The sequence below is a fragment of the Cloeon dipterum genome, chromosome 4, assembly GCF_949628265.1.
Source record: "Cloeon dipterum chromosome 4, ieCloDipt1.1, whole genome shotgun sequence".
Lineage (NCBI taxonomy): Eukaryota > Metazoa > Arthropoda > Insecta > Ephemeroptera > Baetidae > Cloeon > Cloeon dipterum.
The window spans coordinates 3,349,881-3,375,183 of record NC_088789.1 but is presented as its reverse complement, the minus strand read 5'-3'; the positions used below and the strand labels follow the sequence as shown (position 1 = coordinate 3,375,183).

The 25,303-nt window shown below is 45.2% G+C and overlaps 1 protein-coding gene across 7 annotated transcripts in view; it reads right to left on the bottom strand.

Moving 5' to 3' along the window:
* Positions 1 to 3,271: 3,271 nt before the first annotated feature.
* Positions 3,272 to 25,303, bottom strand: part of Sarm (sterile alpha and armadillo motif) — a 41,729-nt gene continuing 19,697 nt past the window's right edge. For 4 of the 7 annotated variants that reach the window (XM_065491508.1, XM_065491504.1, XM_065491502.1 and 1 more), the window contains exons 2-13: positions 15,562 to 15,756; positions 13,053 to 13,712; positions 8,706 to 8,807; positions 8,023 to 8,190; positions 7,325 to 7,858; positions 6,624 to 7,136; positions 6,306 to 6,568; positions 6,094 to 6,246; positions 5,848 to 6,027; positions 5,573 to 5,762; positions 5,078 to 5,490; positions 3,272 to 4,713 (exon numbers count right to left, since the gene is read on the bottom strand). In XM_065491508.1, the coding sequence (XP_065347580.1) occupies positions 5,113 to 5,490; positions 5,573 to 5,762; positions 5,848 to 6,027; positions 6,094 to 6,246; positions 6,306 to 6,568; positions 6,624 to 7,136; positions 7,325 to 7,858; positions 8,023 to 8,190; positions 8,706 to 8,807; positions 13,053 to 13,712; positions 15,562 to 15,756 (3,336 nt within the window). In that variant the 3' untranslated portion in view covers positions 3,272 to 4,713; positions 5,078 to 5,112. Of the gene's footprint in view, positions 4,714 to 5,077; positions 5,491 to 5,572; positions 5,763 to 5,847; positions 6,028 to 6,093; positions 6,247 to 6,305; positions 6,569 to 6,623; positions 7,137 to 7,324; positions 7,859 to 8,022; positions 8,191 to 8,705; positions 8,808 to 13,052; positions 13,713 to 15,561; positions 15,757 to 16,332; positions 16,396 to 19,736; positions 19,925 to 23,386; positions 23,538 to 25,303 lie in introns of those variants that run through there. The other 3 variants (XM_065491509.1, XM_065491506.1, XM_065491507.1) reach the window with 3 other exon arrangements.

Genomic DNA, 25,303 nt, shown 5'->3' with positions numbered 1-25,303 from the left:
GAAAAGCGCACGGACCGAACGGTGGCGAGACGCACCAAGAAAGTGGACGCGCGCCAGAGAGAGGAGAGCAGAGAGAGATTCGAATCCTGCCAAGCAGGTATTAATTTTATTCAGGCAGGGTCATGGTCGGCCAGCACTGGCCGATATTATACTTAACGTGCTCTCTCTCTCTCTCTCTCTCTCTCTCTCTCTCTCTCTCTTTCTGCTATGAAATAATTACCGCCCCGCTCCTGCAACAAAATTGTGTATTCAAATATGCATCTGTTGTGCACGGACATTACACACACTTGCTCAACGTCGCTGCCTTTTTATTATGGTTTGCGCACCCTTCCCCGCAAAATTCAACAGTAAAGTTCCTCCGTGGACTGTCTAAATTGATTCTATATATAAATAAATTTGCAACAAAACATTTAAAAGGATTCCTTTTATTTTTTTAAGAGAAATGATGCTGAGATGAGCCACCAGAAAAATCCTTTTTTTTCGGAAAGCCCAATTTTTATTGAAATGTGTCTGTAAAATTTAAACAGTTCAATATTTCATGATATCTTTCCCTCTAATAAGACTGTCGTTTAAATTTCGATGAGTGATATTGAAATTGCTTAAAAACATGGCAAGCAATTTGGGAAATCTGAATTTTTCTGTAGCTACGTCCTCATTTGAAAAGTGCACTTTAAAAGTTGCAGCGAATATCTGTGCTTACAAAACTGGTCTACAAAATATGTACTCTAAAAATTAAAAACTGTGTTAAATATATATTTTGAATATTTTATGTAGATTTTTTCCTGTTTTAGGGCAAGCTCGGAGACCTTTATAATGAGTTTTCAATTTTTTAAGTGCGCAGCAGTCAATCCGCAATGATGTTTGTTTTTTGTCCCTTATTTGCCAATTTTTTTTGAATAAATATGAAAACATTTTTTATTTGTCTTATTTAGTTTAGTCTTTTAACCTAATCTTTTTGATCCAGAACGAAAATATTAAGGCTCTGAAACTCACACGCTATAGCGGTTTATCAGATAGAGATAATAAATTTTTATAGTAAAAAATTAACTGCCGAAAGGTTTTATTTGACCCAAATAAAATAATTTGCTTATATTCTCATAGTTCTGCGTAACTTGAGCCAAATTTCTACAATTTTAATCGATTGTTTTCACAGTTTTCTAGCGAATTATCTCGTTATTTTTAGAAATTGATGAACTGTGGGTCCCAAGGAGTTAGTATCATTGTGCCTGCTGAAGGCTGTGAAATCTTAATGACAGTAGCAGCCGATTCTCCGCGAGAACAGGCAATAAAAAAGTGATATCACGGCGACGCGTTGATGGACCATAAAATATTAGGTCCGGCATTGTGTTGGCCTATTAATAAAATTTACATAATGCTTTTCTTGCTGCTGCTGGCCGAGCAGAGCACTCACAGTGCGCGAGAGTGCGGCGGCGGCGGCTCCATTTTTCACGATTAATAAGAAATAAAAGAGCTGCATCGCCGCGGGCCGATTGGCTACTAGTGTTGTTTTTCACCAAATGACTGCGCGATGCTGACGAGTGAAAAAAATGGCAGCAGCAGCAGAGCAGGCAGCATCGCATCTCTCTCTCTCTCTCTCTCTCTCTCATGCGCGGTTATTTCCCACAGTAGCCGGAGACACGCAACCCCTCGTTCCGAACCGGCAGCGCGCATGCAACACAATTATAAAAAGCAGAAGAACCGACTGCCTGCTTCGGCTGCCAATACACAGCTACGGACAACACTCACTCTCCGGGAGGGACGACCTTAGCATATATTTCCTAATTACGCGCGCGGCAATAATCTCCTCTGCGCCAGTCGTAAAAATGCCGCAGGTATGCAAAACGCCGCGCGGCCGCCAAGAATTTCCGGACACCGCGAGAGCGTGCGAAAAGTTAAGTATCAATTTGGCAGCCACTAAACTGCGATTTTATGCTGATTATCTTACCCAAATTTATTGCCCGCCACCTTTCTTCGACTGTTAAAATGGACTTTGCTCATTTCCATTTTTCATCATCACCAAGAGATCAGCTCCAGGGGAGAGGAGACTTATTTGGTAATTGAAGGAAAATGAAAATGAAAAAAAAATGCCAACTCGGTACTTGGAACTCATCAATCACTGTTTTTTTGTCTTGACTTTCGACTGTGGGATCCTGAGTCCTGACCCCGGCAAATCGTGGCAAACTAAATTTCCCAGGAAAAACGGTTGGAGCCGATTAATTTCAATTTATGGCCATGTCACCAGTGTTTGAGATAGAATTAAACAATGCCAACGAAAAAAATTAGCTGGTAATTGCTATTATCAATGGAAAATATCAGTTATATCTTCTAAAAATTTGTTTCAGATGGGTAGAGTACATTTTGTTATTATTTTTTCTTGCAACAAGAAATTTTCTAATCATATAGGTTGCCTCTTTTTAATTGTTGAGTGTTATGAACCCTTTGAAGAGTAAAAAATGAGTCATGCATAGGCTCAAAACTTCTTCAGGGTTAGGTGGAAAATAAATTTCAAGTCAAAATCTTTACAGCTTGAAAGAAAGTCAGTACTTTGGAAAAACAGGAGATTTATATCGTTTTTTCCAATTGACTGATTTCAGTAAAATTTTAAAATTTGTACAGATGTGTCACTAGCTTCCATCAGAGCTTAGAAACACTTATGTGCGGAGATAGCTGAAATTCTCAAGTTGGGAAATTTCTGCAGCAATTTAGTTAGTCACCCTTGATTTTAATATTAACGGATTTCCCTTCTCCAAACAAGAACATTTATTTTTTATAATAAAGGAGGAAACTATAAAGCCTCAACCGCATCAATCCTCTTATATCGTAAATTGTTTCTAGAGTGCATCATGCAACTTCACTTAAGTTTCTTAATTAGACGTTCTTAAACCACAAATTTGTTTCTGATGGTAAATTCAATGAATTAAAAATGTGAATTTTAATTTTTAGATTGATCTGTAAACAATTTTTAACTCAAATATAACGTAAAAATAATTCAAACTGAATAAAAACATTTTGAAATAACTTCGATGTTTCGGCCACCTTCAAGCATTTAGCGAGAGGCGTGCGAGAAAAATGCTCGGCTGCTTTTTTTATCCCTAATCTGCAAACTGGTATTCTGACAGTAAATCATAAACGTGATTCTCGCGCATTCCTGCCAGTCACGAATTATGCAACCGGCTTCGCATACTTGCCTAGCATGTTGCGGATCGCGTTTAACGGGACGTTGCGCGCATCGCATAACTCTGGACGGGTTGAAGTTCAAAGCAAACAGCTGTTTAATTAAAACTAATAATGCTCTTTATTTTTCCAACCTGGCGCACGTTCGCCAAATATAGAAGTTTCATGTGTTTGTGTGTGCGTGTGTGTGTGTGTGTTTATTATAAGATTTGTTAATAAATAATATCAAAGTAGATACATAGGAGGAAGCAAATTCTTGAAAATGCTGGCGTGTCTCCAATTGCGGTTAATAATGATAGTAAATTCTTTCCAAGGCATGAAGTCGACAAAAATGTACAAATAATATTAATCGCCTGCCTAGCTTTACAAGTCGTCATATGTATGAGAGAATGATATACAACCAACTAAAATTGACTCACAAGGTCTACTTAAAAATTAAAATTGTCGTTTATACACACGAAATTGTGGTACGCTCACAAGCTGAAAATTAACCCTAACTTAACAGACAGGAAATATTCCTTACGCACATGTATCTCGGACAAAATAAATCAACTTCCCCTTCCTCTGTTTGTAAGAAATTGAATTGGACTAGCTTCTGTAATCAGTAACACAAATGTCAATAATTCTCTGCACCGAATTCCAAATATTTACAACTCAATTTCCTGTATTTTTTAATAATCTAGCTCAGAATTGATTAGTTTTCTAATTAACCTGGATTATTTACCAACTAATGAGTGGAATACAGAAGAGTTGTGGAAAATACTACAAATTACTCAAAAGGTGTTCCTGTTTGTTGTTTTTGATTGGAAAAAACGGTTATTTAGAACCGGTCGGTTCAAAAAGCTCAGCCCTTGAGAATGTCGACACTTATTAAATAAGGCATACAAAGACAATGGTTAAGGCCATTCAGTGCAATTAAAGCTGCTTTTATTAATTAATGTAGTGGTTTTTGAGTGGAGACCTCCTGATAAGTATATATGCATCTTTTAGCTCGAGAAAAGAATGTTAACCTACGGCTACACGCTAAATCTCTAGATCCGACAACTAATCAAGGTCCCTGCGTAACAGAAGAGAAAGTATTGTTGTGTGTGACATCAATAAATGTACAAAAATCACTACTTTTTTATGAAGGAGCGCACCTTGTTGACGCACTTGTCCATGAAATTGCGTTTGCGCTTGGGCTCATCAAGCGAAAAGACCGACTCGGAGCGGACGCCGTCGTTGCAGCTTCGCTGGCCGGCGGTGGCCGCCTCGTCGCAGCTGTGGCCGCGCGCGAGGGGCGGCGCGGCGCGCACCGGCCGCTCCGGGGCGGTCGGCTGGTTCAGTTCTGTGGCGCTCAAGTACTTCTCGCAGGCCTTCACCACGGCGGCCTCGTCCCCAATTGGCTCTTGCGAACTCTCCCTGTCCAGCATGTTGTCCAAGCTGTGTGTCCTGCTCGGCATCTTTGGTGGTCGTGGGCTGCTGTGTCCGGCGATCTGCGCGACACGGCGTGGACGGAGTAGTGGACTCGCGGGCGGACGACCTTTCTGGTTGCGCAACCTGAACACACAACAAATACAGGCTATAGTTACTAATGGATTGCTACAAATTGGATTGAAACAATTTGTAAAGGTTGAAATGTTTGCATGTAATAGCAGATGACTTATTTTAACATTGATTTGACAATTAAAATTAGTATATTAATCAGGTTATAAAATAGGCTATGGTAGAATTGACGCCAGAAAATATAGGTGTTAGTTATTCATATGCATGGTGAGAGCTAATTTAAAATTAAAATACACCCTACAAAAATTCTAGTGATACAAAAAGTGTGCTTTCTTCAATTTAATTTTACATCAAGAAGAGATTCAGGAAAAATAGAAAATTGCAGTTAATGAAAAAGATAAATGTTTCAAGCACTCACTTCGAAAGGTTAGCTGCCGAGGCGTGGCCGTCTAGTCAGTCCCGCCGAATCCCGGCACTCCCTGAGTTGCCGTTGATGTCCTTGTTGTCATTGCCCTTGCCCGAGTCGTTGCTCAGGGTGCGCTGAAAGGTGGGCGGATGCCTGCCGATGGTGCTGCTTGGCGTGGAGGGCGTGTTCTCGCCCTTGAGGCTGCTGGTGGTGGTGCCGCCGCCTCCGCCGCGCAAATTCATCTCGCCCTTGAGGAATCGCTCCAGCTTGTCCACGCAAGCGTCTTGGTAGTCGTGGATCCAGCGGACGCCGTTGAAGTGGCACACGGCGCGCATGTCCTCTGGCAACTCTTCAGGCTCGGGCCACGCGAAGTTGTCGATTATTGGGACAATGTTGCACTGAGACTGCAGTGCAGCAACAATCTCCTGTAAAAAAAATCATGTTGAGTCATCGAAAATTCAGCGAATAAAAAAAGGAAATTAGAAATCTGGCATCTGGCATGCTTACCCTGTGAACCCAGTCTTTGCATTCGACGTCTTGGATGCAGCGGTCCAGCGCGTTAGGAGTTAAAACCAGTAAGAAGTGTTTGGCATTTCGGATACTTTGCAGCAGGTTGTTATCGAATTTTCCAGCCTCCAGACGCTCAACATCAATGAACACCGAGAATCCCCGCAATTGCAAGTGGACTTTCAACAAACTGTTAACGACAAAAATTAATTTTTGTAACTACAGTTGTTAGCTGATATCTTAGTGAAGCGTTTTAAAAATTTCGCTGTCAGTACCTGGCGAGTTGAGATCCATTGGAGCGCCTGTAGCTGACGAAGACGTCAAGAGGCTTGGCCAGATCTTCATGCGACGAGTTGACGACGCTCTCCAGGCCGCCGATCGACTCGAGAATCCTTTGTCGATGGATGCTGTTTGAAATTCCACACTCGTTTGCTAGTTGATTCTCAGTCAAGCTTCTGTGGGCGCGAGAAATGGTTAATTTAGAAACAACGTCTTTCAAGCCATCACGTCACACTACAAACCTAATTGAGTCCCTGTCAACGCCAGCGTTGAGCATGGAATACGTGTAAATAGAGAATTCGACGGCAATATTTTGCAAAAAGGAGTTGAGGTTGCTAACGTCTTTGCTACTGTAGTCGGCAAGTTTCTTCAGATTTTGCAGTTCCCTAGTGAACCTATAATTAGAAAAAATAAATTAGACTTGTCTAATTTCTCCGTGTTTTTAGCTTCATACCTTCTTCTTCTAATTCCGTTCGTGATGCCAATGTCATCACAGAGATTATTTTCAGTCAGCTGCAGCAGCAAGTCTCCATCCACTCTTGATTCCACAAAATTCTGTGCGTATTCCGTAAAGCCGGTCTGCTTAACCCATTCTCTGACGTCTTCTGACGACCACAGAGGCACCTGTTGGCTAAGTTTGTGCGGCACCTCTTCACCCATCAGGCGCAGTGCTTGGGCGGCGTACTTTGAGGCCACTGCGTTTGGACAACTGGCAACCTGCGTAATTTTAAACATTTAGAAACGTTCTGGAAAATTAAGAGAATATCGTTACCTTCTTGAGAGGCTCGATAGCACCGATTTCCTTGAAGATCTCCGAGTTGTTTTGTTGCTTCTTGATGCCGGCTTCCATGCAAAAGTGGAAGGCGGCCAAGTTCCTAGCCTCCTCGCGCTTTGAGCTGAGCACAGGCACCAGCCTCTGCAGCCAGTTCTTGCTCTGGCCGTGCGCGTGCGCCAGATTCGACTTTGCGAACTCGGACGGATTATGTGAGCAGACGAAAGGCTCGACGAGGTTCAGCGTGCCCGACCTGAGCACGGCGGCCTCGATCTCCTTGTTGGCGACCAGCACGGCGATGGCCAGGCACGCGTAGTACTTAATGTTGTCGTCGTCGTGGAACGCCAGAGGGAACAGCCACATCGGCACCTTGCGCTTGATCATCGCCTCCTGGTTGTCAGCGCCGCCGTACAGCGACAGGTTGGCCAGGGCGCCGGCACAGTGCCGCAGTGTCTCCACGTCGTTTTTCCTGCACTCAAACAGGACCGCGTCCAGTCCACCCAATCGCACCACCTGAGCAGAAAATAAATTTATATAATGTTTTTTATTGCTCATGATGTAAACAAATATTTTTAAGACAAAATTCCATGCATCAATAATTTGTATTAACTTTTATAATTTAGACCAATGATATAAAATGACACGAATTTTAATTTTTAAGCCGTTCAAGCTGATATTAAAAATGTCCCGTAAATACTGACCTCACTGCAGGTGCTTTCGCTGTGTTTGAAAAGGTGCTCGAGGATGCCGGTGCCGACTCTGGAGTGCTCGACTGTGTTGAAGGTTTTGGTGCTGTTGCAGGCGACACTGACGACCTTTTGCAGGCCATGCTGCACCACGTGCGCCCTGTTCTCAGTGGTAAGGATCTGCTCGAGCAGACGGGCGCTGGAGAACCTGAGGTTGGCCTCCGACTGCACGCAGTTCTCGATGAGCAGGTTGAGGGCGCCGCTGGTGCGCAGCGAGTTGCAGATCGAGTAACCGAGCTCGTGTCCGTGGGTCGGCACGGCCCATGCCCTGCGCACCAGATCGTTGACGCGCGTCAGACTCTGGATGGCTTCGGTCGGCTGCGTCAGCTTGGGCATTTGGCTGTTCAGATAGGTGGTGCACTTCTGGATGGCCCGCTCCACGTCCTGCTGACTCGACACCAGAGACAGACGCTCCAGGTCTTCAAGAACCAACGCACCATTGTCTTCCTCAACGCTCAACATGTTTGATCCGTTCACTAAAGAGCTCATCTGAAACAGGAAAATCAGAATTTTATATTGGTTTTTATTTTAAATCTGTTTTGATTGCTGGACTTGAACCAAATTTGATTGTCTTTGCTCTTACAAAAGGCAGTGGTGAATTTAACAGACCACACGCAAAGCGGGTCAAAGCAAGTAAGAAATAAATCGTTTACCTGCGCCGACGAAACGACTGACGCCGAAGAAGATTTTGTGTGCACGTCTTTTGTGACAATGGAGGTGAAATTCGACTGTGACGACGTTGACACGTGTTCCTGGTTGCTGCTGAATATGCTGCCTGACGAGGTTACGGTTTGTCTCTGCTGTTGGGCACTTACAGCCTTCTGCACGACAGATTGCAAGTGGGAATTAGATCAGAGTTAATTACGTTTTAAATTTGACCCGTGCACCACTCATGCTATCGTGTAAAGATATTTATCTGCATTAAAAATTTCGACGGCTAACTTTAGGCCACATTCAAAATGAACAAATATTTTCTTGTTTTATTGAACTATTAAATAATAGAATAAAAAGTTTAACGTTTAATTTGAAAATATTAATACGGCCTCACTGAAATTGAATTTTAATTTGTCTAATTTATACGAAAAGGCCAGTCAACACATTGACATTGGGACGCGTCACGCAAGCCTTGTATTAAATTTAAATTAGCACTTTTTAGCCAGGAAACCAGGATATTTGCTCAAAGCGTGCGGTGGAGGAAACGAACTCGTGAGCTGGCTTGAGCAGACTTGTTTACACAATGAATCAATAGTGCTGAAAGAAAGTATTTTTAACTCGCCAAGGCCTGTGCACGCTTTCTTTAGACGGACCCACAGAAAGGGTTGAGGAGGCCTTTTACCTTTTCAGTGCTAAAAGCTTCAGTCTGGAGGCGGACACTGGAGGCGGCAATGTTCTGGCTCTCCTGCTGCGTCACCTCACTGGATTTGATGGATCGCTGCTCCTGCAACACACGAAATGGGCAAAGCTTGAATTCGTGCTTTACTCGGAATTGTATTTGTGTTCGGCGGGGTCACGTGGTGGGGCGCAATAAACGTGGAAAAACTAAGTATTTACCCTGCGCGTACCAATCTACCAAAACTTTTCCCATTAACGTCAGGGTCATTAGCCGGAATACCTTGCTAATGGCGAATCAATGCAAAGCAACTTGTTACAATTACCATCAGCGCAGAGATGGTAATCAAATTCAATTATTTGCTTCACTTATTCCAGACGGTTGGATTGCTAAATTTGCACGCTATTTTATTTGCAAACGAAAGCAACGCACGGAGTATAAATAGTTTGATTGGAAAATGCGTGTGTGGATTCAGCTATGGCGCTAGGTTTATTTTCAAAAGACACGGTTCTGTTTGGTGCTGGCGGTCGCGTGGTGTTTACTGTGCAAATTCACGCCTTCGCTGGAATCCATTAGGCAAATTGCGTTAAGCAGCTAGGTACCGTAGAGCACGCCATTTTTTCGCAAAAACAAACACCTTTGTTTTTCCAACGTAAAATGAGGCTTCCCGGCCGAGGAATTCACCCCTGACGTCACGCCGCGGCCGCTTTTGCAGCAGTAAAGCTCGAGAGGCTATTTATTTCAATATGCTATTCTTCAAAATGCCTTTCGCAACGGACGTTATTTCGAAGCTCTCGGCGAAAAACACACACGCGGCATGCCCCGGCCGCGGCGAGCGCAAGTACTGCGCACCGCGAGTGAACGCAAGTGTTTCGCAAGACTCACCAGGCGGACGGTCACGTGACTGCTGCGTTTGTCCTGCCGCGACCCTTGCGAGATCCACGGCACCCGCTTGTACAGCCCCTTGTGGACGGGCCAGGGAGCCGACATGGCGACAGGACCAGCCTCATATCTCGACTAATGCAACGAGATTTTGAACGCGCGGGCTCTAATTTTACTCTGGCCTAACTGGCCGACGTCATCCGCGCTCTCGCACTTGGCCAGCCTATCCAATTAGCCGCGTGTGGACGTGCGCCTCCCGAAATCCACCTTAGCCGCCCATCGAATCGATTGCCAAACTATTGTATCGTCAAATCGGCGTGTTAAAGTAATAAAAATTTTTAAAAAATATATTTTTTATTTCATGCGGTCCCAAGTTTAGATTTCACGCTAGATCGTTTGACGCAAGGCTGCCTCTCATTAAATTCAACCTTAAAAGGACGAAGAAGCGGATAGCGTGGAGAATTGTGCTGAGAAGTCATGCATACAACATGCGACGCCTATCGATCAGTGTTTTTGGAACTTGCTGCTCTTCTTCTGACCCGAATGCGTGCGAAACCGATTTTGGCACGCGTTGGAGCTTTTTATGCGATCCTTTCATGTCATATCAAAGAGTTTGGGAGACGCAAACTAGATTCGCAACGAGGGCACAAATCAATGACTCCTCAAATAGATCCCGAACGTGCCAACGGAATTTCCTACACATTAAGCGCATGGCAATCGCGCAATTATTTATTTTACCTAGAAAAACTCAAGTGTCCTACAAAGTGTCACCCCAGGGAGTCGATTCTTGGCACTTTTTTGTCACCCCTTGAATAAGCAAAAGGCTATTTTCAGTGCCGCGAGGATTAAATATAGAAAGTAAAAAAATAATGTCAAGAGCCCTCAAGGCCCAGGAGTGCTAATGGAAACCAAGGGGAGGCCTCGTGTCGGCGGGGCCAAAATAAACGTAAATATTTTGGGTTGAGGCAAAAAGCAGGTGCAGACCGGAAAGAGAACAAAACACGCCGCCGACTTACGTACAAAAAGCACAAGGCCGGGGGGTGTCCTCCGTTGGGGCGCTAACAAGCGTTCCGCCAGCGGCCGAAAGGCAAGACGGCGGCCACAGTTTCCAAGGGCCAGCACCGCACAGGCGGCCAGTCGCATGGTGTTGCGGCTCTGACCCCGAATCCGCAGGCCGACCACCCCACCCTTCTCTAGGCCACCCTCGGAAGCAAAGTGACGTCACGCCTCAATCGATATGTATGCCACAAGGCAAACGCAGCGTGCATTCGCAGCCGAACGACCAACGTTCACGTTAAATACACTTCTGCTGCGCTCGCGTAGCTTCTCATTTGTTTTACGCAGAGATTATGCTCTGTATCACCGAGTTCGTTGCATATTTAATTATGGTTCACGCCATTTGTTGATATATTGATAAAAAGGAATATTTACACGGTGACGTTTAAGTTTTTTTTAACATCCTTTCTTCACTATTGTTAAGTAGGCTCAATCTCACGCAAAAAATCAGATTTAGGCAGTAACTGTGCACTTCCGTTGCAGCAGTTGCATAGCTACTTTAAATCCAGGGGCAAATGTCACGCACATGGGCGGCGTGAGTTTTGACCCCCATAATTTCACAAAATGTTTCAACTTGCTTGCCATCTTCGTCCGCGTGTGCAAAATCTATTTTTATTCATTTCACAGGTTGGCGACACCTGATAACACGTTTGATCGGTTTCAAGGATTGGCTGACATCTCCTTATCGGAGCGCACGTTTTCAATTTAGTCAAAATGGTGTAAGAACGCTGCGGAACGTGAGATTTATCACCGATAAACACGCAATCCGATTTAAGCGCAAACTCTTTGTATGTCTAATAATGAACACACGAGCATGCCCTCTAATATCAACAAATATCTGTGAGTAACCGAAGCCAAAATAGCAGCGGTTAACTAAACGGAAAGCAGCATTATTTTCTGGTGGCTCACCATCTGAGAGAATATTATGGCACGTGTTTCGCTGCTCCCGTGGTATCAAGTTGATTGATCGGATGCTAAATCGCGCAGGCAGAAATGCCAAAGCGACCGTTTCGTCGCCACATCAACTCGGACGGCTCTATTCTCGACTTGTGATGTCGCAAACTTCTCCAATTAGCAGTCTAAATTTAATGCAGGGCATCAAGTATTTTTCGACGAGATTTTCCTCATTGATTTGGCATCGACACAAGAATCAATGTTGTCCAATTTAATCGCTTCATAGCCAAGTTCAAATTTAATTTTCATTGAAGAATAGATTATTATTTACTACCTGACAAGAAAAAATTAAACCTAAATGAAAATATATGTATCAATTATAATAATTGCCCGTGGAAGAAACTTGGAGCTATGAGAGGTTGGCACATGCAAGTAAGTGAAAAACATGAATTAACAAGCGTCTCTAGATAAGGCTATTAAATAAGAAGAGACAGGAAAACAAGCAAAGCGACGTCACTCTACCTTGAGCGTCATTTTGGTCGAAGGTGCGGCGGTGGCAGATTAAATCCGTGCGCTATCAGGGAGCTCGCGTCGAGCACCCACCGTCCAAGCACACAAACGCAGACTGACTGCGTGTGAGTGTCTCTCCCCGCGAGATGACTTTTGCCTCTTTGCTCTCTCTCTCTTCTTCAATGCTAATAATCGCCCATGACGCAATCCGCTAACTTAAAGTCCCACCGAGCGTCCAATCAGAGGCTTTTCGCGCCGTTTTCTCGAAGCGCGTGTTTTTCTGCCGCTTCTCTTCTCTGAACCGCGGTAATATTTTTGCATGTGTGTCTCTCTCGGTCTTTCCTGCTCGTTTTCGACGCGACCGGTTGACTCACTCACGCTCAAAGTGGGCTCTCGGCCAAAAGCCCACTGGCTGCCCACCCAGCCGGCACCAGACCACGATCAATTTAACTCTCTCAATTGCTTGATCTTTTCCTCGTCACAATCAGAGGAAGGCGGTGATTCACTTTGCAATGAGAGAGTGTATTTAAATTATGATCCGATGACACTCACGGTATCGGCGGTGTCGCTGCCACGCCACACATTCAACTATTGGTGTTGGCTCGCAAACTGGATTCCTCAGCCCCCGAGAGAGGCAGAAAAGTGAGAAATGCATAATGGCTTTTAAATATTCATGCCAGCGGACTGCTGCACGCAACATACGACGCAATTTGTGTTTAGTTTTTACTGCATGTTACGCGTGTTCATAAATAAAGTGGAGGCGGATCGAGTTGAGAAATTTTCTGACAGGCAATTAAGTGTTTATTATGCTCATTTATTTCAAAAGTTTTAGCCTCGCTTGAATGACTCGCAATTTTTTAACCAAACATACACCGTGACCCCCCAACCTCCTCAAAATCCCGGCTGAATGATGAAGCAGTCACCCAGTTATGCAGATTCGAAAAATTCCAACGTCATTACCCAGTCACATTATCTAATCTGGCGATTATTGCGTCAGACGCAAATTCCTACCTGTTTGATGGCGGCGCTCTTCTCGGCGGTGACCCCTTCCATCTCGAGGCGCGACCTGACCGCGGCCGCCGCGCTCTGCTGCTGGAAGGTGACCTCCCCGGTGCTGAAGGAGTCGGTGACCACCTTGGTCTTGGTGGCCGACGTGACCCGCTTCTGCTCGAACTTCATCTCGGAGGCGGTGGTGGTGGCGCTGCTGTTGTTGGTGCCCGCCAGGGCCATGCTGTTGACCACCAGGTTGGGCGAGGTGAGGGCGCCGATGGCCGGCGGCGTCGTCGGCGTGTCCGGCTCGGGGAAGGTGATGATGGGCTCGCCGTTGCCGACCTCGGCGTCGCCCATGACGTTGTCGTCGGCGTCCAGCTGCTCCAGGGAGTTGCGCAGCAGGTCGGAGACGCCGTTCAGGGCGCCGGCGGCCGTCGACAGGGCAGTGGCGGCGGTGCGGAAGTTGCTGCTCTGCTGCGTGGTGACGCTGCTGCTGCTACTGCTGGTGCTCGACAGGTTCTTCATCTCGGAAATGCTCGACTGCAACTCCGACAGGTCCGACTTGACTGAGGACGCCTTCAGTTCGCTCACCTGGTGGCTCAGGTGGCTGCTGCTGCTCGTGTGCTGCACTCGCTTGGCCACTCGCGAACTCGTCGACGACGCGCTGCTCGACTGCACGATCTGCGGGGGAAAACACGTTTAAGTTTTGGTTAGCACCTCCATCTCCTGTGCCTTTTTCGGTTCTGGCCACTTTGGTTTTCTACGATTAGATTATTTATGCTCATTGGCGTATAACGTGCATGGCTCTGCAAATATTTGCATGTTCGGAGTCCGTGTTTGTACAACCAATACATAATATTCTGTTCGCTGTTCTTGAATGTGAAAGACTTGCTTTGCATAAAGATGTCTGGCGTGGGACGTGCGATTTCTGGATATTACGATTTATAAAATCTCACGCGTGACCCTCCCACGAATTGCAACAAAAAATTTAATTTCAACAAACGAAACCATAAAAGACCTGTTCAAGTGCTCACAACCCAAAATCGCTTAAAGCAGGTTGAGGCAGCGAATGGCCTGCCGTGAAATATCGTGCAATAAAAGAACAGCATCAGGTTACAAATGACGGTCATAAAGACATGAATTCACTCGCCTCCTTTGAGTCAGCAGACCTTTCAACCTGCGGCAAGTGAGAAGGAAAGAGCCCACGCGATCGCGAACCCTTTGGTAATCCCGAGATGCGGGGGAATGAATGAACAAGCGTGCCGGCCACGCAGCAGCCACTCGCGTCGGACGCTTCGGGAAAACTAGCTTTGTTTTGTCATTCTGCCGCTCAAAGAGATGAGAAGAGCGCTTTTTAACCCCGCGTGTGCGCCACCCGGTTAAAAATACCCACCGAGACGCCGCACATTATTTCAGTGCGAGCCGCGCGCGCGATTTACGACCGTCCGACACACATTATTCTGTGAGTAATGCTTTTGTGACGTCGGCCGTTTTTCCATTCCGCGGCCGCCCGCTTGGCCAATCGCTTGGCACCGGTGCAACAGAAAATGCGGTGGCGGCGGAGGCACGCTAATTGGACACGTTGCGACCGCGAGGCGTGAAAACGAGCAGATCTTTGTCTGCCGCGCGCACCCCGCTGGTAATTACGCTGGGGCGCTTTGCGACAAATTGAGTCGTTTGCACGCCGACGAGGGCACATGTCGCGGCAACAGGTTGAAGAACGGCTGCTCGTCGTTTTAGATCATGAATTTAGCAGTGACGCAAACTAAGTTTTGGCAATGTGGAGCAACCGAAGAAAAGAAAGCCTCCTTGATAGTAAAACTTTGATGAATAATTAAGTGCAATAACATCTCTAAACATTTTGCCTTGACTGAACTGACTTGATTGAAAAATCCGAAAATAACACTGATTTTGCGGGAGTAAAATTATAATGTAATAAATAAAATCCTCAATTATTCCCTAACAAAAAAAAAGAAGTAATTGTAATATTCAAAATCTACCTATTTATTGCTAAATTTTAACTCTAAATATTTTAGTTTAGTATGCCGAGCACAACGCCTGGTTGGATAAGCGGTATGCAACCTGAAGGTCGCATCTGTCAAGGTAGTTGCCTACCTCACACTATTTCTCCTTGGAAATAAATTTCTCAGAGGATTATTCTAGAATATCACGCAAAAAGCCCACACGTCTCATGTAGGTGAATAATATGCGGATGCTAAATGTGCTAATTCGATTACAGCCAAATAAATCCCCGCGTACGTCACTGCTGGCGAATCTCTAAATTCGCTTTGCGACCAGATTATTCTACCTTTATCGTGAGATATTTCCTCCTTTAATTGGTATGTAGCTCGTAATCTTTCAAAAGAATAGATAAGAACGTTAAATTTCATAGAAAAAATTGATCCAAAGAAATCCAAGATAGGACGGAAGCTTTCTGCCATCCGGATTCAATATTCAAAGTTATCTCGACAAAATTTTGAATCGATGTGTCACGCCACTTGAATGAATCAGACGAAAAAGAGATATTAACCTGTTGAGCGGCGGACTGGGCCGTGGTGCTTTGGTTGGTCTGATTCAGGCCGACCGTGGTGGCCACCGGCGGCCTCCCGACGAGGCCGCCGGGCCCCGTGGCGCTGATGAGCGAGTTCTTTTTCTTCATGTTCTCAAAAGCGGCGGCGATGTCGTTGGTCTCGTTGCTTCCCTCGATCGAGGGGAAGTCGGACATCTGCAACAGACAGAGAGGCAATAAAGAGCTGGAGTATGTTTTTTAGATCCAGATACAAGATAGTTTGAGCGGACGCGTACAGGCTCGCACACTGTGCGCATCATAATACAGAAAAGAGAGTCCGTCGGCATTTATTTTACAACATCGTGGGCGGCACAAATGCTCGCTGCGACTGCCAGAGGAGGAAAATAAGCGCGCACGCTGACTCGAACGAGCTAACTGACGGAGCAATCGGTCAATACGGTATTTTTAGACGGGGTTGCGGAATTCACATTTATATATTTAGAATAAAAAGTAAAATAAAATTTGCATACATAAATTGTAATTGATTTAATTCCCTCCGCTCGTAAAATGCGATTAATTATGTCCCAACCAAAAGAGAGCAAATAAATCTTTCTCGCGATAGGAATCGAATGTTTGCAATATACTTATCGCATCGTGTCGCGAACAGCGTCGAGGGTGCAACAGTTGTGCGAGCAGCGAGCAACTGTGTCACTCACTAGGCCCGTTCGGCGAGCCGGCCGCGTGCAAACTGAACGGGGGTGGGTGTGCGGAAAGTGCGCCGGGCGGACGAACCTGTCGCAAAAAGGCCCTCCTCGCCTCGGTGCTGGCGTGGTGCTTCATGGCGGTGCGTCAGGGATGTCTCGCCATATGGCCACTGACGAGTGAATGAAACTCACTCTCGTGTAAGCACTTTGGGGAATGCGCGATTATTTTGATGCTCTGCTGATAAAATGCACTCACTCAGCGCCGAATGGCGGCGGCACCGAAACGCCGCTCGCGCACGATGACGAAAATTAGATTGGCCGCTGTTTGTTTTGAGCCGAGAGAAAGAGAGATAAAGCGAGGCTTCGCGCCCGCCTCTCGCTCTCGTATTAATGTAAATGCGCGCGGCTCCGGTGTTATTTGCTCTTCCACTTGAAACAAGCGCGCTCTTTCAAAAATATTCCGACACTCGGTGCATCAAAGGGTGCCAGCTGTGTTTGGCAACATCTTACTCGTTTTGTGCCTCAACAGCACACGGTCTTGATACATTTTTCCGCTCGGTAAATGACTCGCAATTCCGTCGAGCACGCATATTTCTCTCCCGTCCGAACAGATCGTTCGTACAACAATGAATCCGGCTTGTTTTTTTTTCACCTCTGCGAAAATTCGGATAAATCACGCTCATCTGCTCTCGTTACTCACCCTCGATCGACCTGCCGTAACGGTCCAGCCGGCGCGCAAACGGGTTTTGTCCGCCAACATATTTCGCCAAAATTGCAGATTGTGATTGATGCTGGTTAGCAAAGCAAAGGCAGCTGGGCCGCGGCCGAAGGCGAGCAACAGGTTGCTCCGCTTGACACTCGATCCGTGGAACAATTTTATTTTTGCCGCGGCCGCACACAAAAAGCGTCTCCGCGACCAGATTTTTAATTAGAATGCGGCAAACCCACGCGCGCTTTTCGCACCAGCAGCTCGCCCGAAATGGACATGGGCGTTTGTTTGATGGGTAATGCGAGTGTAATAAATACACACATCATGTCAGGCCGCGGCCATCAGATATGCTCCTTCCGCCGCCACGACTCTTTTATAACTCACACGCACACAAAGTCTCATTACCTGCAGCTATCGCGTCTCATTATCATTCAGAGATGAACTATCCATCCGTCTGGCGAAACGGGTTAATTGATCCCTCGTCTGCCTTTTGTCTAAATTGAGCATTCAGGTGGACCACTTTTTCTCCGCGCTCAAAAAAGCCGTCAGCCTTTGAAAATGATGGATGTACACCGAGACATTAACAAGTAGGTTCTAAAAAATATTCCAATGTAAGATATGCTTATTTTTTTAATTAGATCCCGAATGTATAAAATAAATTAATTACAGCCGACAGTCAACAATGCAATTTCGTTTGCAGTATTTTAATGAATTGGAAATTGCGTGTTTCGATCACTTAGACAAGATCGTAACCATTAAACGCCTCTGCTCCTGCTCGAGGTCGAAATTGCATCAAAAGTGACCCGTTTTCTTTTTAAAGCATGAAGTTAGAACCAAATAATGTCGAAACTCGAGTTAATCAAAGCTCGGTTCTTAATTTGCTCAGCGCGCAGTGCAGGTGGATTGCATCAGAAGAAGGGAGCTTCTCGCTCCGCCAGAAACGATCCATTAATCATGCATGCTGCTCACGGAGCAGAGTGGAAAACGTCTCCGCCAAGGTTCAGCATCACTTGCAAAGGCGGAAACAAGATTCTCAAATTTTCTTATCTCGTTCGCAAGGCGGAGGAGAATGGAGATTAACGTTGAAGAGTTGAATAAACAGCGCTTACAAAATGCTTATCAAAAAGGGACTACACCTGAGCAAGCTGCCAAAATTAGACGGGAGCTTAATCGAACCAGACTCTGCTGTGTCAAAAAATTCAGGGTCGATCTACTTGGAATTTTCATAGCTCTGCTGCAATAAAAAAGCGTTTCCGAAAATCGCTATCTCGTTGATGCGAAGCGCGCAGCAGAAAAAACATAATTGAGTTTTTTTATATAATCGCGGCTGTAAAATTGTATTTTATTTCTCAATGGCAGGGCGTCGCACGCGTTTCGCACACCTTCCCTTTTGTTTTTCGCCTGCATCGTGGGCCGAGAAGAAAACGAATTCGACTCAATCCACGGTGGGGCGTTTTTCTCTTTTCGCAGTGCAATAAACAAATAAATCGGCCGCTTTTTATTGACAGCTGCTGGCCATTCTTCAAAATTCGTTCGTTCGAAAATTCAGGCTCGCGGGCGAGTGTTGTGCTCGATTTCGAACCGCAGAAAAGCAGCGAATCGTGTGCGCGAGTGGCCGGGTGTGCGAGCGAACGAACGGTCAATGAATTGGGAAATATGTATGTTTCCGTCGGAGTGCTGCTGAATGGAACGCCTCGTTGAAAATCAGGTGACTTGTACGTCAGCAAAAGGATTGCGTTGAAAAGCGTTAACATGCCGGTGTCCATCACAAACTGTCACCGCCTCTGTATTACTCCTAATTCGACTGTTTAATTGATTATAAATGTAGTTCGAACATAAAAAATAATGCGAATACGAATTCCAGTCAATAGGTTCCAACCTTTTATGGTTAGTTGTTGTAAAAATTGAAATGATTCTTTTGCAGCGTTGGCTTGTGAAATCCTTATTGTTTATTAGAGGCATTGTTCAGAGTGCCCGGCCATCTAAGTAAGTGCTGTAATAGTTTAAGCCACAATTTGGCAGCCGCGTAGCTGGAGAAGGCAATAAATTTTTATGTTGCATTGAACAAAATTGCAACTAAATTATCGAAAACGTCGTAAATCTGAAGGCAATGGACTACGCAGATTGGAAATATTTTATTTCCATAGCGAATCGTGGGAGTTGAGCCAATAACGCAAGCGCGCATAGCCGCATGCAGTCGTGGAATTCACGGGAAACATGCACGTCTGCAAAACGTAAACGTCTGGCGCGAGGAGCGAAAATCAATTTCAGATCTGCGATTTGTAAGAGTAGCTCGAGCACACGAAAGTACAAAAGCTGCCACAGGGGCCATCAATTTGATGCAATCAAGCCGCCATAATTCACGCACCGGGGCACTTTTTTCCAAAAGGCCGAGAGAGATGTGTGTTGGTTCTCCGCGCGCCGGCGAGCACCGATTATCGAGTCAATTGAAAAGGGCGGCCCCTGAGAGCGAGTGCAAGGACGAACGGAGGTGTGGATGAAGGTGAAAGCTGCTTGCGCGTTTATATTCGGAGCCTCACGTGTGCGTGGGCCCTTCTTCTTCTTGTTATAATAAACGCTCGGCTGTTCACGCCGTTTTGCATCACACTCTCTCGCATACAACGCCAAATTGGCGCGCGACCACTTTGAAAAATCCGGCTTGTTGCCAAGCTAGGAATTTCTCGCATTTTTAGAATTAAAATTGCAGAAAAATAACCAAGAAATTAAGCAATGAATCAGATTCGAAGTGAAAATATTGCAAAGGCACAAAACGTCGGTCCTACCTGATGCAGCATTTGATGGTGCGGAGGGAAGTTCATTTTGAACGACATGATCACGGTGCGAGAGGTCGAAAAGTGCGATTTTCCAACTTAATCGAAAGGCACGGGGTGGTCCATAATTGGATCGAGTCGCGAGCGCGGCACCGGGCAGACTGGACACTGGGGTTCCGGTCCGGCGGATCAAAAGAGTCCTGCTCGCAGATGGAGCAACCCCACCCCAAGCCCAGAGAGCATAGTCGAGTGCCCCTCTCTCCTGTGCGTTGTGTGTGACTCAGCTTTCATTCACTGTTATGTGCCCATGCATAAATTGCGTCACAGCAGCGGCGGCGTGAGCAACTTAACAACAACACTATCACTGCCATTGGCCAAATATTGACGTTTTCACGGAGAAGAGAAATATTTTTATTGCTTTTCCCTCTTTTTATTACCTAGATTTGCAATTTTAAACAACTGCTTTTTGTTTCAAGTAAATTTTTCTGTGGCTTGCAGCAACATTCCAACGTTTATATATTATTGTAAAAATGCAAGTTTTATTAATAATTCATCAGGTGCACTTACAACCATTTAAGTTAATATGCAGCTGGCGTCACCATTCTGGATCAAATCCACTGATTCCCAAACATGGAGCAGATTGAGAAAAATCACGCTTTTCCTTGTTCCACAAAAAAATCGGCGCCAATCTTATTGTCACTAAATTTGGTATGGCGTCAACTGTGACTCTTTTCTACTTTAATTGTGCTCTGTCTTGGCTCAAATGCAGGTCTTGGGAGACACATTTCCTTGTAAGGCAGAAGCGCGCGAGAGAAAAAGAATTGTGCGTATGTTTATTCTAGAAATATTTCCTCCTACGGCGGAACAGTGCCTTTATCACGCGCGGCAGAGTGAATACTCCATACCTTGATAGCGCGCCAGCCAGAGTTAGTCATCCTGACACAAAAAATTATTATCACACACGGCATACCTGTTCGCGGTGGTGATTCACCACGCTCAACATTTTTGACTGAATCAATTAAAGAATAAAAAGAGCGGCCAGGTAAGTGAGTGGTTGTTTCCTCTTCGGTTTTCGACTCTTTTACTGCCCGCCGCGGGGCATTCCGAATTTTGGCTTGAATCATCGATCCGTGGACCGCGCATGCAAATTCGAATCGAGAGCATCGCTCGAGGGCAGATGAGTCAGAGCGAGGGATTAAGTAAATTATTGGCTCCGGCCGAGCGAGATCCGCGTCTATAAACCGACGTTTAATTTGTTCTGCGGATGGGCCAAGGAACTGACAAGCTTGTTGCGCGCCGAGTAAAAAAACAACCCGAGGCAATGCACTGAACGCCGAAAATCATTTGTCACGCGAGTTAATTAATGCCACATTTCTGTTAAATTCATCTGGGCTGTCATGAATTTTGATTGAATTGAGAAAAGCTTTCATCACAACCTTCACGGTAATTTGAATATTCCGAATGAAGACATATCGACATGCAACACTCGCTGATTAAGACTTTCATCTCCACATTTTACGTCGAAAATAACAAAAGATCACATATTCCCACTTAGAGAGTTGAATTACTGCAACTAACTATTTCTGTCCTTTTTTGAATAGTTGAAAACACTGTTTCAAATTAATTATTTATGAGACAAATCAAACTTTGAGAACAAAAAAGGTATTTTTTAATCAGGAACAAAGTTTCACTCATTTTTAACATTCATCGTGGCAAAACCTACTGAAATTTGCTGCAATGCGGATTTTAAATTGATGATGAGACTTTAAGAACCGAAACAGCTGCTGTCCAAGACAAGTATGTGTGAGATAGCTTTTACCTTAAACGCCCATCCTGTTTTAAAGAACACAGGATAAAGCATTTTTTTTATTTTTTTAGATGTTTTAAATTGATGCCTGTGCGTGATTTATATTCTTTTATTTTTTCTTAATTCAAAATATTAATCAATTCGAGGGAGGAGCCGTTAAGAGCCTTGATAATCCATGTGTTGCGGGTGAAGATAAAGTTTGCATTAGCGATGCAGCTCTTGCACAGGCGGTCAGCTTTTAACTTGTGTAAATGGTGGACCTCACACGTGGCAGTTCGCGAGTTAAGGACACAAGTGGCGAGCCCTTCGAGCCAACTCCCTCGGTGCACGACGCACTTAATTTCAATTTAGCCAGTCATTGGCGCCAGCTTCCATTGTGAACGGGCAGCCAACCACCAGGGTCTCTAATAATCGGCACAAAAAGAACTGCTGTACGCGCTCTGAATGCGTAAAGCGCCAAACAAAACGACGAAGCGCACATATAAGAAGCGACAGCAGAGCTCCACCTATCTTTATAGGCGCAAGCAGGCAGCGATTGTGACTCACTACCAGGCGAAAAACTGCGTGTCTATGCCAATCTCTGGCTTTTTTGTTTTGTTTCCTGCCGCCGATGTATGTACACACATACACACACTCACGTTCACGGTGCTCATTTATAATCAAAATCTTGCGAGCAGAAATAACCCGGCGTCGGATGGTGATCTCACTTTGCCAGGGCTAAAGGTTAAATAGCTGCGCAAGGCGATCATTGAAATTTTGTAGGTGTCTTCAGCATGAATCACTTCGACAAACAAGTGTTTTAATTCAATTAAGGGTTAAATTTTCGCACCTTTGCGGATCTAATTCGATACAATAATTGCTACACAGAGCGTTGATAACTCCTACCCTGCAATTTTCTCTGCAAAACTGCGCCGTTTAGCCTGTTATTAATATTGAATTAAGTGCGTTGGATGTGTGTGCGTTCTGAAAGGTCGAAGCATATTTCCGTAATTTATGCTGGCGGTATGCAAATGTGGATAATTAAAAAGCACAGCGAGGCATCTCCAGCCACTCGCGCGTCGAGTTCCAACTTGGAAATAACGAATTTGCATAAATTACCTCACGAGATTTATGGAAGCGAACGCGTTGACGATAATGGTTGGCAATAATAACGATCCGACATATAAGCGAATTCCACGTGTGTGCGTATGAATGCGTGATAATGGCGGCCCCAGAGATCTGAGAGGTCTACTGATTGTTTTGTTTCTCTTGGTTTTTACTTTTTTGGAAGCGGTTTTACCGCTCGAAACATGCTGCGCACCATGCTTCCTTGTTTTTGTCGTTCGCCTTTTTTGATTATAATTAACTTGACCCAAAACTGCACATGTTTAACAAGATTTGGTTTAAAAATAGTCCCTTTGGGCCGTGAAGCAGTGCATTGTCTGCTTTATAAAAGGTAAAAAAGATTTAAATTTGATTTTTTTGCTACATTAAGAATTTTTTTATTTTTTAACAGCATATTGTAGGCCTTATTATATTTCTTAAACCGTTTATATATCTAAAAAATGCCTGAGATCCTCGCTGTCTTTCTCAGTGTGTGCAAACAGAACCACTCCATATATATAAATCCGACTGACATATATGTGAATAAAAAATCAATAAATTACTCGCCGCCAAAATTGGTAACCAATCTTTTTCCTCCGGGCACTGTCAAAATGTGGAAAAGGCAAAGAGTTGTAAATTTCAACTGAAATTGCGGCAAGCCCACCATAAATCCGAAATTAAGCAATCAAATTGCACGCCCGCCCTAGCAAAGCGGCTTACTACGTGCACTTGGCAGCGCAAAAAGGTGCTCGTTTTCCTGCTTGGGGCTTACCTTCGAGCTGCGTGGCCCTGGCCAGCGTCTGCCAGGTGCTCCTTGGCTCAAAACACGTCCGAAATCGGCGGACGTGGGCACTCGCACCCCGTCAGAGCCCGTCGGCGGCCTCCGACGGCCCACTCGGCGGCCAAGCAGCGGCCACGAACGCCTCGGCAGCGAAACAGGAACCACAAACACGCGGCATTTATGCACCAACCGAGTCACGCTGGGCCGCTCTCACCCATTGTTGCCGTTTTTACAATGAAAACACAATGCCGTGACCTTCGGATGGCTCACACGCGAGGAGCACCGCCGCCGCTGCCAAAGTGGCCGCGGCTCAACTCGAGTCGCGGGATAATTCGCACCTCCGATTCAGTTTTCGCACTTTTTTGCCACCGTCTGACGCAGATTCCGGATATATCCAAATGATTTAACGACTCTGTCATCACACTGGAGAAAAACAAATATATCGTCTGGATTGATCTAAACCTCATCCGGTTGGAATATGCGTTGAAAATTTATGGATTTATTGACGAACCAACTTTTCACCTTGCTTTTATTTCGCAGATCCGAGCGAAATTATCACCGCGGCTGCTCGCGAAAAGGATTAGCCGGTGCCACCGACTTGGTCGGATATTACGCCAAGAGCGTGCGCGCAGTGACGCTAATTGATTAGAGAAGCCGTGTCGCCTTGTGCGGAGCTGGCGCTACGATGACTCACAGAATTTTCTGAAGAAGATTGGAGCAATTAGGAAAATGCTCAACAAGGAAAAGCTGTGCACAGGTTGACATACGCGACGAAGGAGACGTTTGCGTGTGGGTCTAAATTTGTCGCTAAATAGCAGCTCGTGACGTTGGCGCGGCTCCTTGAGACGTTTTGGCACTCTACGACAACAACAACGGCGAGGTGATAAGGAAGACTTAAATTCTAAAGGTCTTAATTTGAATGTAGACCGAGCGATAATGAATCGTAACACTTTCCGGTGGTTCCCCTTTGAATCTAATTAGTCCCAGGCCATCTGGCGACGCAGCGTATAAATTTTATTCAAATCCTTCAAACTAAGACTTTTATGAATATTAAGACAAATTGATCACGGCCCCCCATCTGGCCTGCTATTGGAGAGCATTCAGACATTTCAGACGCAGATTAAATAAATAGAGCGCCGGGAAAGAAATGGAACTTCACATGTGCGGGCTCTTAAAGTTTCAAAATAACTCTCCTTGGAATAATAAATTTTTCGGTCCGTGACATCTGCGCACCAAAAATCAAGCGTTGTCAGTCAGTCACACACACACACACAAGGCTCTGCAGCCTTGTCCCCTCAGAGAAAGCGGAAGAGGAGTATATGATACACTCGAAATAACTCGCTTGTGTTGCGAGCGAGCAGGTGTATTAGAGGGACGTGCGAAGGATTCGCGTGGGTCCACGCGGCGTGGTAATTGACCACTCCGTCGGAATTGCACGCGGACATCGGCCTAGGCCTGTTTCTTTCCCGATTTTTGAAACAGGTTACTGTGCCAAGGAGATGGTTTGCGCGGGAGGAGGGTGGCTTGCCCGAAAATAATCCTTTGCCAGCGGCAAGGTCTTTGGCAATGACACAGCGTTGACGCCTGCCGCGTTATTTACCGTCGTCTTTTTAAGTGAGACCCATTTTTCTTCTCTTTCACTCTTTGATAAGTTCATGTTTGTACGTGTGCTGTGCTGTTAGGTAACCATAAGTGTGGCGCGATGCCACAATAAAGAACGCACTTTGTAGCTATTCTGGTTTGCTTGACCAAGTGACCGTTATAGTTTATTAATTTTTAATTGTGAGTAGAGTTTGAAAGTCTGCAGCTTGCAGTTTCATCATTCCAGAGAAGGATAATGACATATTTACTGTCAATGATTGTGTTGTAGCACTCGATATAATTACGCATACTAATATGCAAAGCATG